The following is a 23,928-nucleotide window of genomic DNA, read 5'->3' as shown; positions in this document are numbered from 1 at the left end:
TGATGGAGAGAAAAAGGAAGAAGAAAGACTAAACTAAACAGCGGATTTGGGTCTACTATATAGACATTTTTGTGCTTACAAATGCAAGTTCCCGATCGGCTCAATATCCCTCCGTGAGCTCCTTATGTCCGAGTTTTCGGCGATAACTCGAGGTTAGCTCCGATCCCGTCAGAATCCCTCAGTTTCCCTCGGAACACTTCGGACCTTTTTGCATCCTGCCGGATTAGGCGAATCCTACCCACGGACCTCAAGTCCGACCCGGTCCGAGCTCTCCGAAGCCTCCGAAGAGTTGCCGAAGTTCATCCGAAACCTTGTCCAAATTCGGTGAAACGACCTGCATTCGAAAGCACTGGATCAGCTCTGTCTGATCCAACCACGGGTTCTCAACCCGTAACAACGGGTGTTGCTCCACTTTTATTGTACAGGGGTCATAGGGCTGGTTGCCCTGGTGGGGCGCACACAACTGGATTGTCGAACGCCTATAAAGCAGAGCCAGTTCCCCCATCTTTAGTTTGGATTTTCTTCTTCCTTTTCTTTCTTTTCTTCCCTATGTTAAAGATAATAAACAGCATTGGACCTAACTATGAGTTTTCTCCGTACTTAGACAACCCGTCACATATTATCTTTAACATCACATTTTTTTTATCTTAGAAGCTTGTGAGGAAGCTTCACTACCCCTTGTTGTCTTAGAAGCTTGTGAGGAAGCTTCACTACCCCTTGTTGTCTTAGAAGCTTGTTAGGAAGCTTCATGACCCCTTGTTGTCTTAGAAGCTTGTGAGGAAGCTTCATTACCCCTTATGTTCTCTTAGAAGCCTGCCGTGAGATAGCATACTTTAACGATGAACGACAAAACAGAAGATGTTCTGTCCGGGCTACCCCGCGACTCCCAACAGGAGCAGCCCACCAATACCCCAGGATTAGAAGTATTTACGCCTCAGCAACTCGCAATAGTCCAGATGATACTACAGAACCACGCGAAACTACAAGCCCCGGCTCCTCCCGCGCCTGCACTTGCCCTACCACCTTCACAACCGATGATTAACCACCGCTACAACGCACCGTGGCCAGAGTGGGATGGAAAGCTTTTGTCCTTCCCCAGATATTTTAAACAGTTGAAGGTCCGCGCGCAAATCGCAGCTCACGTCATCGGGTCTTCCCAAGCAATTTGTTTCAGCATTTTCATGAGTATTCACGCTGAGCAACAAGCGAGAGTAGAACAATGGTTCACCGATGGCGCCATACACAATTGGGATTGGAAGAGTTTTCTTCAGCACATCAACGACCAGTTTGAAGACAAGGACGCGATCCAGAAGGCAGGCCAGAAGCTCTGCGCTATACAGATGGGAAGTCACCAGAGTTTTGTGTCTTTCCTACAAGATTTCGAGCACCAATATTACGGATAGGGCCCAAGGAAACCATTAGGGTTCTAGAAAGCCAACGACTCGGGACAATGATAGGTTCCAGAGGTGGACAGTCAGGCCTGCGCGGATATACGGCCGGGAGGAGAGGATAGAACTCTCTAGGTCGTATGGTCGGTTTGAGGTAAAGAGGCACACTCAACTAATTGATCTTATAACACACGGAAGGGAATAAACAATCACAGGAACACTGAGGTAACGAAGACGACAGAAGGTACTGATGCAATGAAGGCTATCAAGAAACAAGTGATGATTAAAGATATAGTACTAAAGAAGAAGGTACTATCGAAGAAGTGATACTATAACTAGTATACAAACAAGAATGGCAAAAGGGGTGTATGTGATTGTTAAGCTTGGGGAGCAAGAGCTAACCTGATCATACAGGGTAGAAGGCAACGCTATTTAAGGCGTTGTAGATTCTGACAACAAAGATCTTCCCAAGCTAGAACCAAATCACAGATAACCGAAAGTGGGGACATACGTAACTCAACGTTACCAGACGCTACTATCGAACCGGATGTTAGTTCACGAGATAAACCAACACGGCAGCAGCAGAACTGAAAATCCCTCAAGACACCCAGGCAACGATATGTCGCGTTACAGCGATATCGGCCTAACAGGTGTGGACCCCACGCTCAAACGCTGTTGACACAAAAGGAACGAGAATAGCAGTCAACTCAGAATAAGCTGCATCAACTGCAGAGTATCGAGTTACCTAATAGCGATGATCTAAAGTGTGCAAGCCGGCCACACCCGAGTAGATAAACCGGAGTGACACCTCAAGGTTACACAGACCACCAAGTGGTATAACTATTACGGATAGGGCCCGAAGAAAGGATTAGGGTTCCGGGTACAGCCAACGACTCGGGACAATGATAGGTTCCTGAGGTGGACAGTCGGGCCTGTGGAGGAAGACGTCAGTTAGACAGAGTGCTAAGACGTATGGTCGGTTGAGATGAAGAGGCAACACACAACTTAGATGGCTATTCTGAGAATAGAGCGGCACAAAGAGGAAGGAGGAGGAACAATCACACACTTCAAAGAAGAAGAAAGGTTGAACTGCAAAGAAAGCAAGAACAGAATGGTATAAAGAAGAAGAAGAAGGTAAGCAAGTGCATGTGATTGTTAAGCTTGGAGAACAAGAGTAAACCTGATCAACTCAGGGCAGGAGACGACGATATTTATGTTGTCGGCGCTCCTGACAAAACTCTGTCTTCCCAAGCTAGAAACAATCAACATCTAACTATGAACAAAAGATAAGTCTCGTGTAAACAAGACGTAACAGGTTCGTAACAATCGAACCAGATAACAACCCCCACCTAAGCACGCAATGGCAATTGCAACAAGAAAACTCCGCAGCAGCAGAACAACGTCTATCAGAGCACCCGTGCTCAGCACATCCCACGACAACCTCATATCCGTTGATCAACTCACGATCTACACTGTAACGATCTATGGATCGAGGTAGGCTCAGGCTCCGCCCTCACCGCCGTTTACACCGCCGTCCACACCGCCTTGCATACCGCCGTTACTCACCGCCTGCCAAACCCGTGTGCACACCGCCGTTGTCAAGGGTACGCGTCATGCCTCTACCGCGTGTATATAGATAGTGTTGTTTCCGCCCGTTTTCTTGTACATTAGTCTTTTCTCTTTATCTGTTTCTTAATTTATTTCTGCTGTTCTAAAAGCGTTCTCCTTTAGACCGTAAAGCCTTACAATAGAAACAGATCTTTCTTCGTCCTCTCGACCCCGTTCCCTGTCCTCGTTCCTCGACCTCGTTTCTTGTCCTCGTCCCTCGACTACGTTCCTTGAACCAGACCCTGTTCCCACCTTGTCCCCTCGTCCAACGCCAATTACCTCCGTTCCCAACGTTCCTGTGACCGTCACATGTCCTACCGCGTCCCCCCTCAAGACCCTGATTCTGACTCTGACGCTGCTTCTCAAAACTCTGTCTTCTTTGACCCCGCCTCGCCTCCCGCAACAATGTCCAACCCCACTGTCCCCGGCCCGAGCAACGCAGGCCCCTCCATGCAAGACTTGTTCCAAGCCCTCCAGACCATGCGTGAGGAAAATGAACGTGCGCAGCAACAACTGCGCGCAGACAACGAACGCGCACAGCTACAACTGCGCGAAGAGTTCTCCCGCGCGCAACAACAGCGGGACCAGGAGATCGCCAATCTCCAGGCCTTTGCCCGCGCTGCCACTGCCTCCCCTGCTCCCCCCGTTCTTGCTACTCCGTCCGTCCCCGTTGCCACAGCTGACGCCTTTGTCAAACGCCCCAAGCCCAAGATTCCCGACATTCCCCTGTTCAGCGGCAAGAGAGCCGAGTACCGCGTTTGGGCCATGTACGCCCGCCAAAAGATCGCGCGTGACGGTCCCTCCATCGGTGACGATGGGGATCAGTACACATATCTTTTTGCCCGTATGTCCACCGAAGCCCAGAACCTTGTTGCTGTTTACTTTGCCCGTGGCCTTGAGATGGGCTACACCGCTGCCACTTTCCTCGCATACCTGGACAGAATGTTCATCGACCCGTATGCTGCCGAGCGCGCCTCCACGCAACTCCAGAACCTCCGCCAGCGGGATAACGAGCCGTTCGCTCTTTTCCTGCCCAAGTTCGAGAAGTTGCTCGGCGAAGCTGGTACTGACTCCGACCGTGCCAGCATCTCTATCCTGCGCACCGCCCTCTGTCCAGAACTGCGTCGGGCCATGGCGAACCCGAGGACGGATTACACCTACGAGGATTACAAGTCCGAGTTGTTTACCGTCTCTTCCAAGCTGGAGGAATGCAACGTCCTCGAGCGTTCTTCCAGCAGGATAACCCCGTCCTTCCCTGCCAACCCTGCACCTGTCCGCCACCCCGACGCCATGGACTGGACCCCCACCATCACCACCACGGCCCTGAAGCCATTGACCGACGAGGAGCGCGAGCGCCTTCGCCGCAACCGCGCCTGCTTCCGCTGCCGGCAGACTGGCCATCTGCGCCAGAACTGCCCGCTAAACTTTGCTCCTACTACCACTGTCCCTGTCCGCTCCGCCAACCTTTACCAGCCTGCTATGCCGACCCCGGCTCTGCCTCTGCCTCTGCCCGCGCCTGCGCCCACGCCCGTGCCCCGCGACATGTCGGGAAATGGAGAGCTCTAGGCGAACGTCGCCGTCTAGAGCCCCAAGGAGAGAAGATCGCTCGGGAGGAAATGGGGGCTAGGGGTACTTATATAGATGTTGTTCTAAATAAAACTTGTTCTACCTCTGCCTTCGTCGACTCCGGTTGCCTGTGTCTTGCCACTGTCTCTCCGCGCACCGCTACCCGCGCCCACGCTGCCATCCTGCCCATCTGCCCTCGTCCAATTGCTCAAGTAGTTGATGACCGAAATCCACCCGTCATAGACCAAGTTGCTGTCTTCGATCTTGGTCTCGGAGGATTGGACGAGAAACTCTACGCCTACATCGTCCCCGGTCAGTCTGAAGACCTTATCCTCGGTCAAGGATGGATTGCCAAACACGATGCTTCCCTTCGCCCCGCGCAAAACGAAGTATTCATCCGCCTGCCCACGCCTCTTCGCCTGACTACAACCACCGCTGACCCCAACGTTCTCCCCGTCTCCGCCCGCGCCATCCGTGCCTTCCAGTTGAGAGCCCGACGCTCTCCCAATGTCCGCATTTTCTCCGCCACGCTCCATGACATTGAGAAAGCTCTCAAAGCCAAGATCTACACCGACCCCCGTGCCAACTGTCCCGAGTGGCTTCTTCCCGTCATCGACGCCTTCGATAGGAAGAAAGCTTCTGAGCTTCCCCCGAACCGCCCTGGAATTGATACAGAGATCCGCCTTAAACCAGGCTTGTCCCCGCCCTCGTGTCCTCTGTACTCAATGAGCCGAGAAGAACTGCTGCTCCTCCGGAAAACCCTCTACGACCTGCTGGACGCTGGCTTTATCCGAGCTAGTAGTGCTGAAGGCGGTGCCCCCGTCATCTTCGTGAAGAAACCTGGTGGTGGTCTTCGTTTTTGCGTAGACTACCGTGCCCTGAACAGCGTCACGGAGAAGGATGGTTACCCGTTACCACTGATCAACGACACCCTCCGTGATATTGCTGCTGCCAAGTACGTTTCCAAAGTTGACGTCATCTCTGCTTTCCATCGCCTCCGTCTTAAAGAAGGCAGTGAAGCCTACACGGCCTTCCGCACCCACCTCGGCGCGTATGAATGGCTGGTCACCCCTTTCGGTCTCACTGGTGCTCCTGCTGCGTTCCAACGTTTCATCAACCATGTTCTCTCCCGCTGGCTTGGAATATCCTGCTCCGCTTACCTCGATGATGTAGTGATTTACAGCTCTGACTCCCACGAACACCACCGTGACCTTGTCCGTCAGATCATCCGCGCTCTTGGAGATGCTGGCCTGCAACTTGATTGGGACAAAAGTGAATTCGAATCCCCGTCCATCAAGTACCTCGGCTTCATTGTTGAACCCGGCTCCGGCATCCGTGCAGACCCAGACAAAGTCAAAGCCATCCAGGAATGGGAGGCTCCCACGTCTGTCCGCGGAGTCCGTAGTTTTCTTGGGTTTGCCAACTTCTACCGCTGTTTTGTCCCCGAATACTCCACCGTCGCTGCTCCCCTGACTCTGCTGACCAAGAAGGACCAACCCTTCAAGTGGGAAGACGAACAACTCCGTTCGTTTGAAGCTTTGAAGAAGGCCCTTGTCTCTGCCCCGCTCCTTGCCACCTTTGACCCTGACCTCCCCACCATCGTTGAAGCCGATGCTTCCGGCTGGGCCCTGGGAGGTTCCCTCAGACAGCAAGGTGCTGATTCTCTTTGGCGTCCTGTTGCTTACTTCTCGCGAAAGCTCAGCCCAGCGGAAGTCAACTACCCTATCCACGATAAGGAAATGTTGGCCATCCACTCCTGCCTCCGCGCTTGGCGCTCCTACCTCGCTGGCATCCCGTTCGAAGTACACACCGACCACCAGAACCTTTTGTACTTCCAGAAGCAAAGAACCCTGTCAGAACGCCAACGCCGCTGGGCCCATGAATTGTCCGAGTTCGACTTTCGGTTAATTCATCGACCCGGCGTTACTCAAGTGACCTCCGATGCCCTTTCCCGCCGCGACCAAGACCTGCCCCAAGACCTCTCCGATGAACGCCTCCAGTCCCGTGTCCACCAAGTTCTGCGCCCTGACGGGCCCGACTTCGTCATTGCCGCCGCCGTTTGGGCTAAAGAGCCTGACAAAGACCCTGAAGGAACCCTGACCCTCGACCACGCTGCCCTAGATGCCCCTTTTGCTGACCCGGAACTCCAGACCCTCTGGCACTCGGCACTTACCCGTAACGAACGTTATTGGCAAGCGCGACAAGCTGTCCAAGAACAAGCCCGCTCGTTCCCCAACGAGTGGGGCCTTCCTTGGCAGATCAGCGAGTGTACCCTCGACTCCGCCACCCGTCTCCTCTGGCGTGACCGCCTGTGGATCCCGTACTACGAGCCCCTCCGCACTCGTATCATCCAGCAAGTCCATGACTCCACGCTTACCGGTCACCCTGGAGGATCAGCAACCCGTGATCTAGTCAGCCGCTCCTACGCTTGGCCTGGCCTCTCTGACGATGTCCGCCGCTTCGTTGGTAATTGCGACACTTGCGGTAAAAGCAAGATTTGGCGCGACCAGAAGCGTGGCCTCCTGAAGCCCCTGCCCGTCCCGGACCGTGCCTGGCAAGAACTCGCCATGGATTTCATCGTCGGTCTCCCTGAGTCCGAAGGCTGCACTACAATTTTGGGAATCACCGATCGGCTGTCGAAGAGTAAAATCTTGATACCGATGCAATCTTACACTGCCCCAGATGTTGCCAGAGCCTTTATAACCCATGTCTTTGCTCACCACGGCCTACCTCGCGCCATCACTTCCGACCGAGGCCCTCAGTTCACCGGTTTATTCTGGACAGAAGTCTGTCGCCAACTCTCCATCACCCGCCGCCTCTCCACCGCGTTTCACCCCGAGACCGACGGCGCCCAAGAGCGTTCCAACCAAGAGATCGAGACTTACCTTCGTGCCTTCACCGCTTTCCTGCAAGACGACTGGGCTGCACTTCTCCCCCAAGCCCAGGTCGCCCTGAACAATCGCACCGCTACTGCCACTGGCCTTTCCCCGTTTTTCTTTACCCACGGTTACAACATTGACCCCCTCGACTTGACTACCGACCACGAACCAGGCTCCACCGTCTCCCCCGCCACTGCCGGCCACAACTGGCTCGCCAAGCACCGCGACGCAACCGCGTTCGCCCAAGCCTCCATGGCTGTCGCCCTCGAAACACAGGAACGACATGCCAACCGGGGACGCCAGGCAGCGGAAGCTTTCAAAGTCGGCGACCGAGTCTACCTGCGTCTGCGCAACGTGCGCACCATCCGCCCCTCCAAGACACTCGACTGGCTTGCCTTGCCGTACCGCGTGATCCAAATCGTTGGCACACACGCCGTAAAACTCGACACGCCCACCGGTATCCACCCCGTCTTCCACGTGAGTCTTGTCCGCCGCGCCCGTGATGACCCTCTGCCTTCCCAAGTCCTAGCCAACCCGGAACCACCTGCAATCGCGCCCGAAGAAGCCTCCGGCGATTTAGTGGCTGGCGAGTATCTTGTCGACGAGATCCTACGACACAAGGTCGTCGACAAACGTCACAAAGTGCTCGTCCAGTGGACTGGATGGGCAGAGCCAACGTGGGAACCCTTGTCACACGTCAAAGACACAGCAGCCCTTGAGAGATACGAGCAGACCCACGAGTGCCCCTGGAAGTTGCCAGTAGTCCCCCGGAGGAGAGGGAGGAGGAGGCGATTGTAACGATCTATGGATCGAGGTAGGCTCAGGCTCCGCCCTCACCGCCGTTTACACCGCCGTCCACACCGCCTTGCATACCGCCGTTACTCACCGCCTGCCAAACCCGTGTGCACACCGCCGTTGTCAAGGGTACGCGTCATGCCTCTACCGCGTGTATATAGATAGTGTTGTTTCCGCCCGTTTTCTTGTACATTAGTCTTTTCTCTTTATCTGTTTCTTAATTTATTTCTGCTGTTCTAAAAGCGTTCTCCTTTAGACCGTAAAGCCTTACATACACAGACCAACCTGTGCCATAAGCGCATCTTCATAGGTCGCCGACCTTCGGCGTTGTGGAAAAGAAGAGTGGGGTAGGTCTCATGCATAACCCTTAGCATGAGCAGTGTCAGGATGGCTATTCATGACAGTAGCCCCCCTTTTTATGACTGATTTCCACAGCAGTACTAAGATCGTCTGGCGTTAGGCATCCTCTTGTAGAATTCTGCAACCTTCTCAGGTGCATTGGCTAAATGGTCCAGAGGTTCCCAGGAGGGTCCATCATGTTCATAGCCCTCCCAAACTACTTGATATTGCAGAGGGCCACGCGAAGACACGCCTATAATTTCCTTGACCACAAATTCTTCCTCGCCATCTACTATGACGGGAGGAGGAGGAGGGTTTTTCTGGCCAGGAAGAGGATCCGACGCACATGGTTCCAGCAGACAAACGTGGAAGACGGGATGAACCTTCATAGTGGCAGGGAGTGCCAACTCGTAGGCATGCGAAGACACCTTCCGTAGAATCTTAAATGGGCCAAGCTTCTTGAAGTCCAACTTCTTTGAAGGACGAGTAGTTCGAATATTTCTACTCAAAAGCCACACTAAGTCCCCTTCTCGAAGGAGAGGGGCGGAAGATTTGTGTCGATTCGCGTACTCGGTCATCCGCTCACGGCTCCACGTAATTTCAGTCTTTAAAAACTGACAAATGTTGTCAAGCTCTTTAACAAAGTTCCGCAACGGGCCTTTTTCCACAGAGACTGGGAGCGACTCACGCCCACTTCTGGGGTGAAACCCGTGGTTCGCAAAGAAGGGCGTCAGCATAGTAGAACTGGACTCGGAGTCATTGTAAGAGAACTCCGCCAAGGGCAAAAGATCAGCCCAATTGTCCTGTCTATAGTTGGTGTAACCCCGCAGGTATTGCTCCAAAATAGAGTTCACACGCTCAGTCTGACCATCGGTCTGAGGGTGGAACGCAGTACTCAGATTTTGCTTTATGCCCAACAGTTTGGCTAAAGCCTTGGAAAAAGCCGACGTAAACAGACTACCCCTGTCGGACACAATGTCCAATGGCAGACCGTGGAGCCTATACACTGCTGACAAATAGAGCTTAGCAAAACCTGCAGCATCCAGCGAGGAATCGCAAGGTATAAAGTGAGCCATTTTGCTAAGCCTATCGATGACAACGAGAATCATGTCAAAAGAATTGGAGACCGGCAAGCCGGTGATAAAATCAAGGGACACAGATGTCCACCGAGCTTGCGGAATGGTCAGAGGTTTCAGTAGACCGTAGGGACTATGTCGCGCGGACTTGATCCGTTGGCAGACCTCACAATTTCGGATGTACCGGATGACATCACGACGCATCCCGGGCCACCAGTATTCCCGAACAAGAAGTTCAAAAGTGTTCTTTTGTCCAGGGTGTCCGCTAGGCATAATATCATGACAATTCTTCAATGCACGAACTCGTAGATCCTCGTTCGGCAAATATAGAAGGTCGTTGACAAACAAAAGACCGTCATTGTCAAGCCTGCAGACACTGAGGTCCACATCTGGAGGTTTGGTCGACTGGCCTCGAAGAGCAGAAATAACATCAAGAGCCCACTTGTCCGTGGATAGCGCGATTTTTACCTCGTCTACCAAAGACATGGTACCAATAAAATTTTCAGGGGGAATAATAGGAGCACACAGCTCTTTATCCTCCTCAGAAGAAGAAGAAACGAGGTCTTCGTAGCGTCTGGTCAGGGCATCAGCTCTAGAATTCAAGGAGCCAGGCCTATAAGTGATGACATAACGGTACTCGCTCAGTTCCATAGCCCACCTCGCTTGCCGTCTGTTCATGGCCGGAATTTGCTTAAGAACGGCTAAATTCCGATGGTCCGTCAATACCAGAACAGGTTTTTCCAGACTTTCAACCATGAATCGCCACGACTTTAGAGACTCCACAATGGCTAACAACTCCTTGTCACCTACGCCGTAGTTACACTGGGCAGGATTCATTTTTTGAGAGAAATAGGCCACGGGGTGTAGTAGAAGCCCCTTGTCAGTCGGGTGGTATTGAGACATGACGGCAGATATTACACGGTCAGACGCGTCTGTTTCAATAACAGTGTCCAACAGGTAATCAAAGTGCTTGAGGATAGGTTCAGAGCAGAAAAGGTCCTTCAGGGTGTGAAATGCTGCCTCACATTCAGAGGACCAGACAAAAGATTGCGTCTTTTTAGTCAACTCGAAGAGAGGTGTGCAGATTCTAGAGAAGTCACGGATGAACCTCCTATAGAAATTGGCAAAACCCAAAAAGGACTGGACTCCCTTAACAGTTCGGGGAGCCTCCCACTCACGGACAGCCGCAACTTTAGCGGGGTCCATCTTCAGAGCATCGGCTGAAATAACAAAGCCAACAAAGGTAGTTTCAGTCTTGTCGAATTCGCATTTTTCACCCTTGACAAACAGACTGGCCTGCGCTAATTTTAGCAGGACTTTGCGCACATGAACATCATGTTCCTCTTGGTTCAGAGAGAACACCAGGATATCATCCAAGTAACAGACACAGAATATGTCCAAATACTCCGACAAGACCTCGCTGACATATTTCTGACACGTGGCAGGAGCATTGGTGAGCCCAAACGGCATCACATTGTACTCAAAAATGCCATATCGAGTTCTGAAAGCTGTCTTGTATTCATCACCTTTCTTGATGCGAATCAAGTGGTACGCAGCTCTCAGATCCAGCTTTGTAAAAATGTTTCCCGTAGCCGCCGTGCGCAGTGATTCATTGATCCGAGGCAGAGGAGTTACGTCTTTGATGGTGATATCATTGACGGCTCGGAAATCAACACAGAATCGTAAACTGCCTGGCTTCCTAGCAAAAAGAATCGGGGAAGCCAGCGGCGAAGAGGAAGAGGAAATAAAGCCTTTAGCAAGCATGCCATCTAGATATTTTTTGACAGCCTGCAACTCGAGTGGAGTCATATCGTACAGCGGGGCCTTGGGGTATTTCGCATCGGGAACGAAGTTAATCGCATGATCAATGTCCCGGTGAGGTGGTAGTTGATCAGCACCTTCTCGAGAGAACAGAGGAAGTAGGTCATGGTATTTCTTCGGGATGCGTTCAAGGAGCCGTGCATGCTCTTGTTCCGGAGTTAGGTCCTCCTGATTGAGATAATCCAGGACTTCCTGAGCGGTGACACGATAAATCTGTAGTTTCTCAGCTTTGGCAAAGCGATGCAAAGCCTGAGACGACACCGTCACACAGGAACAAGACACAGCTGACGATTGTGCAATAAAAGAAGGAAGGGGTGAAGTGGCTGAAGCAGGAGCAGATCCCTCAATCTGACTGCCAGCGGTAGAAGCAATATTTTTGTCGTTTTTTGTATAAGAAAAATCAAACGAAGCGCCAGAATCAGTAGAAGCAGTCGAAACAGAAGAAGAAGAAGAAGAAGAATCAGAAGCTGCCACAGCATTGCCATCGGCGGTAGAAGTAACCGATATCTTGAGCGTATTGGAAGGCCAAGAAATTTCCGGGTTATGGGCGTCGAGCCAGCATTTCCCCAGGATGATGTGGTAGCCCCCAAGCTTCGTGATTTGAAAAACCAAAGTTTCTGAATAATTAGGAAAAGAGAGGGACAAAGGAACTTGGTGGGTCACTTTACCCGCAGCAGTTTCACTACCATCAACAACATGGAGCGACTCGGCTCTGGCCTTGAGAACAGTAGGAATCTGATGCCTTGCTATAAATTCAGAATCCACAAAACAAGTTGTTGATCCCGAATCCACCATAGCGTAGGCCTCAATAGAATTATTCACTGTCACAGGAATAACCAGAGGGGGAGAGTTACCATAATCGATAGCATTATCAAGAGAACAAGTGCTGATTCTCAAGAGACCCTCATCAGCAGCGTCAGGGCTAGCCAGGACCAGAGGGGAATGGGTCGGTAGCCCTTCTAGTTTTTTGACGCATCAGGCGCAGGGGCCGTCGAGGGAGCCCGGGTAGAAGTGGAGGGAGAAGGGACAGTAGCTGCGCGAAGAGCAAGGTTGTTTTTGGGGCAAGCCTTTAGCATGTGGTCCTTTGCGCCACACTTCCAACAAACACCCTTTGCCATTTTGCCGTCAGCAGTCTTACGGAAGGGTAGACCGTTGGCATCGGGACCTGCAGAGGTACCCTTAGCTGGCTTGGTGTTGGGGACAGCTTTTTGGGCGCCAGCATTTCTCGAACGAGAATCTTGCTGAAAGGGGACCACACCAGGAGGCGGTTGGATTTTCCCGTTGTTTCCCCGGGTTCGGTTGTTGATCGTATTGTCCAGCGTGTTGCAGAAATTAGCGAACTGATCAAGCGTTCCCTTAGGGGCAGGATAGGTGTTCCAAGCCAGAGCGTCCTGTATGTGGGGCTTGAGGCCTCGCTGAAATAGTGCAATGGTGAAATCAGCGTCGGCCCAACCGAGTTTCTTCAACAGCGTTGTAAAAGCAGAGTGATAGGCAGTACAAGTACCTGTCTGCTTTAAGTCGAAGATCTGCTGGGTCGCAGTCATGCGCCAGTCAGGGTCATCGAAAGCCTCAGCTAACGATTTCATAAAATCGTCGTACGTTTCAAAGTTCATGTGTCCAGTGGCCGGGTCCATCCGAGGCATGGCCCAATCCAGAGCGCCATCTCTAAGGTAGGAGAAGGCAGTCATCAGCTTGCGCTGCTCCGTGCGGTGGTGCTTGGGTGCAGCAGCAAATTTGACCGCAAGTTGCCTCTGGAACGCCTGGAAGCCTTGCTGATTGCCATCATAGGGCACGACATCAAGATGCTTGTCGGCCTCTTTCAACGGATCGGCATCCTCTTCCCGTTTGACTCGGGGAAGAGACTCAAGGGAGTTGAAGCGGGCTTCAGCGCCAGCCTGGAACGCAGCCCAGTAAACCTGAGCCGCATCAGGAACAGAGCCAACGGGGATGGGCGGGGCACCATCGTCGGTGCGCAGACCAGACATGTAAGCCGCCACAATAGCCATTTTGATCTCAGCACTGAACTCCCTAGGAAGGGCACCGAGATGCCAGTTCTCAGGAGTTCGGTCAGGAATCGACAGGAGGAACGTATTGAGATGCTCGATCATTTCGCGAGTGAGGGCCATTGCGAGTTGAAACGTAATAGAGAGGGAAAAATAAATGAGGAGAGAAAAAAGTGCCAAAGAGAGCCAAAGTTGTAATAGCGTCGGGTCTTCAAATGAAGCTTAACAAAATATTACGGATAGGGCCCGAAGAAAGGATTAGGGTTCCGGGTACAGCCAACGACTCGGGACAATGATAGGTTCCTGAGGTGGACAGTCGGGCCTGTGGAGGAAGACGTCAGTTAGACAGAGTGCTAAGACGTATGGTCGGTTGAGATGAAGAGGCAACACACAACTTAGATGGCTATTCTGAGAATAGAGCGGCACAAAGAGGAAGGAGGAGGAACAATCACACACTTCAAAGAAGAAGAAAGGTTGAACTGCAAAGAAAGCAAGAACAGAATGGTATAAAGAAGAAGAAGAAGGTAAGCAAGTGCATGTGATTGTTAAGCTTGGAGAACAAGAGTAAACCTGATCAACTCAGGGCAGGAGACGACGATATTTATGTTGTCGGCGCTCCTGACAAAACTCTGTCTTCCCAAGCTAGAAACAATCAACATCTAACTATGAACAAAAGATAAGTCTCGTGTAAACAAGACGTAACAGGTTCGTAACAATCGAACCAGATAACAACCCCCACCTAAGCACGCAATGGCAATTGCAACAAGAAAACTCCGCAGCAGCAGAACAACGTCTATCAGAGCACCCGTGCTCAGCACATCCCACGACAACCTCATATCCGTTGATCAACTCACGATCTACACAGACCAACCTGTGCCATAAGCGCATCTTCATAGGTCGCCGACCTTCGGCGTTGTGGAAAAGAAGAGTGGGGTAGGTCTCATGCATAACCCTTAGCATGAGCAGTGTCAGGATGGCTATTCATGACAATAACCGTATCATCATACGTCCTTGGAACATTAGCGTGACAAATGGAAGCGGGGTAAGGTGCCAGGCATAACCCTATGCAATGGCAATGGCAAGAATGGCTATTCATGACAACCAAGTTGGCTTATGTGGAGGTTTGGACTGGCCCGACCGCGTTAAGATTTTACACCTGAACTCCGCCATAAACTCGACACTTCAGGTATACCTCACAGTCAAAAACCTCCCCAACGACGACTACCCAAGATGGGTTGAGAAAGTAAAGAGAGTAGCGGGACGAGTGGAAGCGCTATCAGGATATAGTTCCAAGGACCCGTCGAAGACTTTGACGTGGTACAGCCAGAGGAAAGCAGAAACAATGTCCGCCAAAGTTGTAACCCCGAGCGTCGTGGACCAGCAACCGCACCCCGACAATGATGAAGAACACGTGACAATGAGTGTCAACGCCTTCCACACGCCGCTCCCGAGCAATGAATGCCAACGCACCCGTCCCGTCAAACCCCGTGCACCTTGGAGATCTGCAGATGAAAAAGAGAAAGCAAAGTCTGGCAACGCCTGTTTCCGTTGCCTTGCCACGGGCCACCGGTCTCTTGACTGCCCGAAGTTTGCCCCGAGTCGTCGACCAGCGAGAGTGAACCATACAACGATTCCAGAAGTTTCAGAGCCGATGGACGAGATTATCGAGAGTGTTCCACACGATGCGGACACAAGAGTAGACCCAGACGAATTTCGGCCCCTGAGTTTAAAGAAGAGAAGACGCAAGAAGAGAACCGGCACCAACATCGTCCATGCTGATGCAGTCAACCACATGCATTCCACACCGTTTTTGATCGAGACTTTCGTCAACAACTTCTTTTATTGTGACGCACTGCTCGACACTGGATGCTTGGTAACATCAGCATTTGACGAAGGTTTAGTCAAGCGACGGGGTCTCCAGCGTATCCCCGTGAAGAGAAGAGAGCTACTACTTGCAGAAAACGACACGAAGAAGAGATGGATTTCAGAAATTGCAGTGTGCGACATTGATATCGACGGTCGCAAAGAGAGTGTGACGGGTTTCACTAAGTATGAGAGAATCTCATAGTTATGACCAAATGCTGTTTATTATCTTTAACATAGGGAAGAAAAGAAAGAAAAGGAAGAAGAAAATCTAAACTAAAGATGGGGGAACTGGCTCTGCTTTATAGGCGTTCGACAATCCAGTTGTGTGCGCCCCACCAGGGCAACCAGCCCTATGACCCCTGTACAATAAAAGTGGAGCAACATCCGTGCACATAAAAGTGGGTCCCGACCCTTGTGACACAAAAAGTGGGTCGCACCCTGGTCGACTAAAAGTGGGTCCACAAACCCTAACCCGAAAGTGGACCCAACTTCAAATCACACAAAAAGTGGGTCAACATGGATCAGCCCAAAGATGATCCAACATCGGGTCCACGACCCGTAACATTACCCCCCTCCTCTCGTCCGTGTGCGGGGGCCTGTCCGGGCGTCAGCTTCTGGTACGCCCACATCGTCTTCTGTTCCAAACTCGGCTTCAAACATCTCAAGCGCTTCGGTGTCCTCGAAATCAACGCGCGGTCTCCAATCTGGCTCTGCGTATCCGGCCCATTTGACAAGAACTTCTCTGCGGTAGCCTCTTCCAACGCGTCTCTGGCGGCTTCTCAGGATTCGTTCAACAAGGTACTCGGGTTCGCCGTATTCGTTTTCTTCAATTGGCGGCGGTTGCGTGTCGTCCGTTTCTTGCGACGGGAACGGGTTCTGGCTGGCGGGCTTGAGCAAATCGACGTGGAATCTCGGGTGAACATTTGTCGGCACGTCCAACTCAACAACGTGGGGAGAGACAATCTTCCTGACTTTGTACATCGCGTTCGTCCAGGAAAGCTTCTTTGATAGCTGCGGCGTCGAAATATTCTTGAGCTTTAGCCACACGGTGTCTCCGACTTCGAACCGAACCTGGGGGCCTCTCGATCGGTTGGCCTGATCTTCCATGTCCTGTTGTCGCGCTGCCATGGCTGCCTGTGCTAGCTCCCAGCCTTCGTGGAGTCTCTGAATGAACTTCTCGGCGTCTCGGTGTTCTAGCCTTCGCGGAACGGACTCTTCTGCTGTAACTTGCTCGATTGGGCTGACGTGATAACCGTGCGTCAGGAAAAACGGACTCATTCCCATCGAGGTATTCCGGTTGTTGATCGCCAACATGGCCGAGGGGAGCAAGTCTGGCCAATCATACTGCGAATAGGTGATGAACGATCGCAAGTATGTCAAAACTTCTTGATTCATCCGTTCCGTTGCGCCGTCAGTCTGTGGGTGGAAACCTGTCGACAACCGTTGTTCGATACCAGTAAGCTTGCAAAGATGAGTCCAAAACTCGCTCGTCCAGTTAGTGCCTCGATCAGAGACCAGCGCGCGCGGGAAACCATGGTGCTTCCAGTAACACTGCAGAAAACTCTCTGCACATTGTTCGGCCTTCATCGTGTTCATGGCTTCCAAGGCAACACCTCCCGTTAGACGGTCAACAATCACCATCAGGTAGCGGGGATCTCCCGATTTCTTCGCGGGGAGCTCAGTCATGAAGTCTATACCCAGCTCCGAGTGGGGTCGCTGCGGGATCGGAAGCGGCAACAGTAATCCCTTCTTACGCTCGCGCCACACTTTCGACCGCCCACAAACATTGCAGTTCGCACAAAAACGTCTCACATCTCGCGATATACCTGGCCAGAAAAACTCGCGGGACAGAATGGCAAGCGTGCCGTCGCGTCCGGGGTGGCCTGTGATGTGTGAGTCGTGCGTCTTCTGAATCAGTGCCGTCCGTAGGGGTTCCCATTCTGGAACAAACAACTTGTGGCGATATAACAGTGCTCCACGTTGGTCGAATTCGCACTCGGCTATGGATATCGTTATCTTCTTGGTCAGCGACGGGGGAAAACTTCGTTCGCCTGCTGCCAAAGCTTGGTACATTTCCTGCATATCCGAGTCGTGGTCCTTCGCTTGGTCCCAAAGCTCTTGGAGGTGCGGTTGCACAAACAGTCGTGATCCGTCCGGGACATTGTCGGGGCTTTCTGCGATGTCACCAGCTGCCACAGGCACCGTTGCTGTGTGGGGAATCCATTGGTCCTTGATGAGCTTCATGATCCGAGACTTCAGGCGGTCGTCATCTTCGCCTTGCGGAACATCTTGCTGTCGTCGACTGAGGGCGTCGGGCTTTCCACTCTTGCTGCCTGACCGAAACTCCAGCTTAAAATCGAACTCCGAAAGCATCTGCGACCACCGAACCTGGCGCTCCGAAAGTTTGCGAGTCGTCATGAAATACTGTAGGTTCTTGTGGTCGGACAAAATCTTGAAAGGCGCTCCCAAACTCTTAAGTTCGCCTCGCCATTCCTCAAGGCACTTAACCACTGCCAAAAGCTCCTTGTCATGAATCTCGTAGTTAACTTCGGCAGGACTCAACTTCTTGGAGAAAAACGCAACCGGACGCAACTTGCCGTCATCATCAACCTGGGATAGAGTGCCTCCAAGTGCCCAACCAGAGCAGTCGCACTCCACCACCGTCGTTCGGTCTTCGTCCCACATTGCTAAAACTGGTGCCGTGATGAACAAATTCTTGAGCGTCTCGAACGCGCTCTCTTCGGCTTGGCCCCATTTCCACGGGACACCCTTCTTCGTTAAACTGACCAAAGGGGCCGCCACTTCGCTAAACGAGTCGATGAACTGACGATAAAAATTGGCGAATCCGATAAAACTGCGGACCCCTTTGACGTTGGTCGGCGGAACCCATTCTCGTATAGCGGCAACCTTCGCTGGGTCAACCTTGACTCCTTGGCCGGCCTGAATGATGAAACCCAAATACTTCGTTTCCGTAACTGCGAACTCGCACTTGTTAAGGTCCAAACACAGACCCGCATCTCCCAACTTCTTCAGCACGAGCTCGACCTTTTCCATGTGCTCCTTGCGACTACCATCGGTATAAATCAACACATCGTCGAGGTAGGCGGAACAGAAATCGTCCAAATGTTCACGCAGAGTGCTGTTGATGTATCTTTGGAAGGTCGCTGGTGCTCCAGTAAGTCCAAAAGGCGTAACAAGCCACTCGTATAGTCCAAATCTTGTCCGGAAAGCCGTCTTCCATTCATCGCCCTCTTTGACACGAATCTTGTGAAACGCAGCGCGGACGTCAACCTTGGTGAAGTAACGGGCCTTGGCTAACGAACGCAGCGTCTCGCTAATGAGGGGCAGGGGGTAGCGGTCTTTCTCCGTGATGGCGTTGATACCACGGTAGTCGACACAGAATCGTAGGCCACCCCCGGGCTTTCGTACAAACAGGACTGGCGCACCACCGGGCGAACTGCTGGCTCGGATCCAATTCTTGTCCAAGTGATCCGAAAGTGTTTTACGCAGGACCAAGAGTTCATCTCGAGACATACCGTACAGCGGGCCCCACGGGACTTCTTTCTCTTTGCCGTTGTTGTCCTTGGTTAACTTGATAGCGTGGTCGATACCGGGGCGGTTGGGCGGCAAATCTCGTTTCTCATCGTCTAAAAACACGTGGCCGAGGTGCTTCAGTTCTTCGGGAAGCTGCTCGGTAATCTCTCCTAGGGTCATGCGACGCTTAACTTCAAGAGCCTTGTTGATGTCGTGGATCGTGGCGGCGAAAACCTGGATCTCTTCCTTCTTTTTCTTGCTATGGCGAATCTCAGCGGCGAAAACAGAGGCCATAACCATGTTTGCCTTTGCGCCTGGAACATGCGCGTCGAGCCAACCTTTCTCTCGAACCATAAGGGCGTCAGCTCCGGAACCTAGACGAATAACTCGTTCCTTGGCCAAATAAACGACATCGTTGCGCTCCATCCATGGCTTTCCCAAAATCATGTCGTAAGCTAGATTGGGGATAACGTAACCATAGACTGTTTCTTTGCGTCCGTCGATGTCGAGCTCACAAAAGGCAATTTCCGAAATCCATCTCTTCTTTTCGTCATTCTCGGCTAACCGTAGCTCACGCTTCGTTATCGGCATCCGTTGCAAGCCTTTCTTTTTCACCAACGATTCGTTGAAGGCTGACGTTACTAGGCATCCGCTATCGAACAAGGCGTCACAGTAGAAGGAGTTGTCGATAAAAGCTTCGATCAGGAACGGGGACGAATGCATCTGGGAAATCGCTTGTTTGGGGGCATCCGTAATCTTTGTCTTTCGTGGCGAAATAGGTTCATGCCGGTCCTTCGTGGGGGATTCTCTCCTGGTAACCTTCTTGTCGATACTGTGGTTCTCCGGGGTTGTCGTTGCATGTACTTCTGCGGGCGATTCTGCTGGGCGAAACTTCGGGCACCTAAACGAACGATGGCCCTGCTCTAAACAACGGAAACAGGCTTGTCGTAGTCGTGCCTTTTCGATATCAGATTGCGCTCTCCATGGCGCTCGTGGCTTCGGGGGTTCAGCAAACTTCTGCTGGCTCTTCTTTTCTATAATCTTGGCAGCGGTCTCCAACTGGGAGATCAACGCTGCTACTTCTGACTTCTGCTGAAACTGTACTTTCCGGACCTGTACTTCGGGTCCGTCTTCGGTGTCTTCTTCGTCTGTCGATTCTTCCGCGGCTTCAGGGATCGGGAACTCCTCTTGGTCGACTGGCTGTTGCACATACCACGTGCTGCTAGATCCTTCTCTATATCTTGCTTCGTATTGCGGCAAGCACTCAACTCTTCCAGCTATAGTCCGTACTTTCGTCACCCACTTGTTGTAATCGTCGTCGGGTAACTTCTTCGGAGTGAGGTGGTACTGTAATGTGTCGTTGAGGGCCGCATCTATGAATAGGATCTTGCATCTGTCGGGCCAATGCCAACCTCCACAGGCGCTCAGCGAATATTCGTAGTCTTGCAGAAACGCGTTGAAAGTCTGCGCTTCTCCCATTCTCATGGTCATCAACTTCTGACCTGCCTTCATCACAGCTTGCTTGTCGGTGAACTGGTCGTTGATGTGTTCTAAAAGCTTCTCCCAGTCCCAGTCGTGAGCTTCCCCTTGATCGAGCCAAAGATCCAAACGTGGCTGCTGGCTTTGGGGAATACTCATAAAGATTTCGAAACATATTTCGCTGGGAGTGAGGCGGTGGCGATGGCTGATCCGGGCTCTAAGCTTCAGTTGATTGAAGAAACGCTTGAACGAAGAGGGCTGACCATCCCACTGGGGCCATGAGATATTGTGTGTGGGAGAGGGGGAACATTGTTGGCTCGATAACAGCTGATGCACTGACTGTAACAACTGGAACGTGGTAACATCAGGCTGCGGGTTGACTTCGGTCTGCTGGGGCATGGTGGCGACCTGGGGTGGCAACGTGGCGGGGAGGAAAGGCGGAAAACTGGGGGTCCTAGGGCTCAACATGGCATAAGATTGCACTTGCCCAAATAGGATAAAAACAAACAGGTAGAACAGGGATAGGAACATATCCAAATAGAGGGATGAAAACTGTATATAAAACTTCTTGAACGGATCCCGTAACTCCAGGGGATCGTGAGAAAACTCAAGAAGATGTTAAAGATAATATGTGACGGGTTTCACTAAGTATGAGAGAATCTCATAGTTATGACCAAATGCTGTTTATTATCTTTAACATAGGGAAGAAAAGAAAGAAAAGGAAGAAGAAAATCTAAACTAAAGATGGGGGAACTGGCTCTGCTTTATAGGCGTTCGACAATCCAGTTGTGTGCGCCCCACCAGGGCAACCAGCCCTATGACCCCTGTACAATAAAAGTGGAGCAACATCCGTGCACATAAAAGTGGGTCCCGACCCTTGTGACACAAAAAGTGGGTCGCACCCTGGTCGACTAAAAGTGGGTCCACAAACCCTAACCCGAAAGTGGACCCAACTTCAAATCACACAAAAAGTGGGTCAACATGGATCAGCCCAAAGATGATCCAACATCGGGTCCACGACCCGTAACAGAGAGAGTCTACGGTTACGTGATACCGAATTTAGCCTACGACATGATCCTGGGAAAGCCCTGGATGGAGAAGAACGACGTCGTGTACTCCGCGAAAGAGCGAATGATTACCTTCAAGGATCAAGGAGACCGACTTATTGTCCGAGAGAAAGGCTGGCGTGAAGCGCACGCTGGCGCCCCCAAAGCAAGCATGGTGATGGCAGCAGTTTTTGCCGCAGAGATTCGACGAGGAAGGAAGAGCAAACAGAAGCTACAAGTGTTTTCGGCCTCCATTCAAGACATCAACAAGGCCCTCGAAGTGAAAGCCCGCCTCACAAGAGAACAGATTTCCGAGAGACTCCCGCAGGAACTCAAGCATTTAGCACCGATTTTCCTAGACGATGGCGAAGGAGATTTACCGCCCAACCGACCAGGCATCGACCACGCTATAAAGATGAAGAAAGACGAACAAGGACGAGACAAAGAGGTCCCATGGGGCCCCCTGTACAACATGTCGAGAGATGAATTATTGGTTCTGCGCAAGACGCTCGCAGACCACTTAGACAAGGGATGGATTCGTCGCTGTGGTGCAGTGGTATAGCACCTGGCAAGGCTTTTCGGTTGGCTACCGAGAAGTCGTAGGTTCGATTCCTACCAGTGACGCCAATTTTCTACGAGCAGTCAACCTTAACTGGGGCACTTGGGGTTAGTGCTGCTCGTTGGAAATTCATACCAAAAGCTATTCATGTATTTCCTTTCTGTCATAACTTGGGGATTATATTTGTGGGATCTTAGATGTAACTGCCTCCCTGCCAGGGGATTGGAGTATATTATGTATAGTAGCTAGCTTGTTTGAGATTCCGTTAAACCTTGATTCGTGTATAGTATTAATATACACCTCGCCATAACCCTGCCAGGTTCCATGCGAGTAATGAATAAAAAAAAAAAAAAAAAAATTGGACGAGGGCAGATGGGCAGGATAGTAGCGTGGGCGCGGGTGGCGGTGCGCGGAGAGACGGTGGCAAGACACAGGCAACCGGAGTCGACGAAGGCAGAGGTAGAACAAGTTTTATTGAGAACAACATCTATATAGGTACCTCTAGCCCCCATTTCCTCCCGAGCGATCTTCTCTCCTTGGGGCTCTAGACGGCGACGTTCGCCTAGAGCTCTCCATTTCCCGACATGTCGCGGGACGCGGGCGTGGGCACAGGCAGGGGCAGAGCTGGGGTCGGCGCAGCAAGCTGGGGAAGGTTGGTGGAGCGGACAGGGACGGTAGTAGTGGGGACAAAGTTCAGTGGACAGTTCTGGCGCAGATGGCCAGTCTGGCGGCAGCGGAAGCAGGCGCGGTTGCGGCGGAGGCGCTCGCGCTCCTCGTCGGTCAGGGGCTGAAGGGCCGTGGCAGTGACAGTGGGAGTCCAATCCATAGCATCGGGGTGACGAGCAGCAGCCGACGGGGGAACGGAGGAAACAAAAGGGCCAGCAGGAGCAGGGGAAACAGGGTGGGCAGCGTACGGAGAGTAGGTCGTGTTATCAGTGAAAGCGGAGTAGTGGCCGCGGCGGGGACGAGGTAGGAATTGCTCAGCCTTGGAAGCGACGTTTTGCATGCAGTTGGTAAATTCAGGGTACGTCGCGGGGACGTTGACATAGACCATCGCTTGTCGGAGGGCAGGCGCCATGGCGGTTTGCAACTTCGAAATGCGGTTGCGGTCGCCAATGATGTTGGCGTCCTGGAGGACTTTTTCGAAGCGGGGCAGGAACAAGGCGAAGGGTTCAGAGGGTCCCTGGCGCATGTTGTCCAGGTGGAAGAGAGCACGGTCAGCAGCAAAGGGGTCGATGAATATGGAGTCCAAGTACTCCAGGAACTGGTGGGGCCCGGTGTCGTTCAGCAAGCCCTGCTCGAAGTACGCCACGACGAGGTTCTGGGCTTCTACCGTCATACGCGCAAAAAGGTACGCGTATTGCTTGCGGTGGTCACCGATTGACTCGCTGTCCAGTGCAAGCTTGGAGCGGGCACTCAGGGCCCAGACGCGGTAGGCAGAGCGTTGGCCGGAAAACAAGGCGATATCCGGGAGGGCACGCTTCCTCGGTTCGAGGTTTCTTTCCGTAGTTGCAACGGGCACGGGAGCAGCGGGGACAGCAGTGGGGACAGGGGACGCAGGGACGACGGCGGGAGCGGAAGTAGCGGTGGCAGCACGGGCAAAAGCTTGGAGATCGGCGATGGCCTGATCTCGTTTTTGTTGGCCACTGTTGAACTCGTCGCGCAATTGTTGTTGCGCGTGGTCGTGCTTCTCGTTGAGCTGCTGGATGGCTTGCAGCAGATCTTGAAGCGACGGGGCCGCCGGGGCTGGAACAGGGACAGTAGGATCGGACATGGCTGTCGGAGGAGGCTCAGAGTCGAAGAAGACGGTGTTGTTGGAAGTGGTGTCAGAGTCGGGGTCGGTGGTAGGTGCACAGTAGGGCATGTGACGGTGGAACAAAAGAGGAACAGAGAGAAACGATGTACAGGTGGCGGGTGGTAACGAGGAAAAGGTACGAAGACAGGGTAAAAGAAACGAGGACAGTGTAAA

The 23,928-nt window shown here is 52.3% G+C and overlaps 6 protein-coding genes across 6 annotated transcripts; 2 read left to right on the top strand and 4 right to left on the bottom strand.

Moving 5' to 3' along the window:
- Nucleotides 1-3,305: 3,305 nt before the first annotated feature.
- On the top strand, nucleotides 3,306-4,562 carry BROUX77_008189 (uncharacterized protein; the record flags this gene model as incomplete). Its single annotated transcript, XM_073753366.1, has 1 exon — nucleotides 3,306-4,562. The coding sequence occupies one exon, from the start codon at nucleotides 3,306-3,308 to the stop codon at nucleotides 4,560-4,562; it is 1,257 nt and encodes a 418-aa protein (XP_073601564.1).
- A 50-nt stretch (nucleotides 4,563-4,612) lies between these two features.
- On the top strand, nucleotides 4,613-8,239 carry BROUX77_008188 (uncharacterized protein; the record flags this gene model as incomplete). Its single annotated transcript, XM_073753365.1, has 1 exon — nucleotides 4,613-8,239. One exon carries the CDS (start codon nucleotides 4,613-4,615, stop codon nucleotides 8,237-8,239), a length of 3,627 nt encoding a protein of 1,208 aa, XP_073601563.1.
- Nucleotides 8,240-8,676: 437 nt separating this feature from the next.
- BROUX77_008187 (uncharacterized protein) lies at nucleotides 8,677-12,267 on the bottom strand (the record flags this gene model as incomplete). The annotated part of the gene is made up of 1 exon (XM_073753364.1): nucleotides 8,677-12,267. One exon carries the CDS (start codon nucleotides 12,265-12,267, stop codon nucleotides 8,677-8,679), a length of 3,591 nt encoding a protein of 1,196 aa, XP_073601562.1.
- A 164-nt stretch (nucleotides 12,268-12,431) lies between these two features.
- On the bottom strand, nucleotides 12,432-13,598 carry BROUX77_008186 (uncharacterized protein; the record flags this gene model as incomplete). The annotated part of the gene is made up of 1 exon (XM_073753363.1): nucleotides 12,432-13,598. The coding sequence occupies one exon, from the start codon at nucleotides 13,596-13,598 to the stop codon at nucleotides 12,432-12,434; it is 1,167 nt and encodes a 388-aa protein (XP_073601561.1).
- A 2,307-nt stretch (nucleotides 13,599-15,905) lies between these two features.
- BROUX77_008185 (uncharacterized protein) lies at nucleotides 15,906-20,753 on the bottom strand (the record flags this gene model as incomplete). Its single annotated transcript, XM_073753361.1, has 2 exons — nucleotides 15,906-20,535; nucleotides 20,695-20,753. 2 exons carry the CDS (start codon nucleotides 20,751-20,753, stop codon nucleotides 15,906-15,908), a joined length of 4,689 nt encoding a protein of 1,562 aa, XP_073601560.1.
- A 1,768-nt stretch (nucleotides 20,754-22,521) lies between these two features.
- Nucleotides 22,522-23,823, bottom strand: BROUX77_008184 (uncharacterized protein; the record flags this gene model as incomplete). The annotated part of the gene is made up of 1 exon (XM_073753360.1): nucleotides 22,522-23,823. One exon carries the CDS (start codon nucleotides 23,821-23,823, stop codon nucleotides 22,522-22,524), a length of 1,302 nt encoding a protein of 433 aa, XP_073601559.1.
- Nucleotides 23,824-23,928: the final 105 nt, after the last annotated feature.

This window comes from Berkeleyomyces rouxiae (genome assembly GCF_048999995.1).
Source record: "Berkeleyomyces rouxiae strain 22BRR77 chromosome Unknown BrBRR77_ptg000014l, whole genome shotgun sequence".
Taxonomy (NCBI): domain Eukaryota; kingdom Fungi; phylum Ascomycota; class Sordariomycetes; order Microascales; family Ceratocystidaceae; genus Berkeleyomyces; species Berkeleyomyces rouxiae.
Note: the sequence above shows the minus strand (reverse complement) of the source record. Positions and strands in the feature narration are given on the sequence as shown.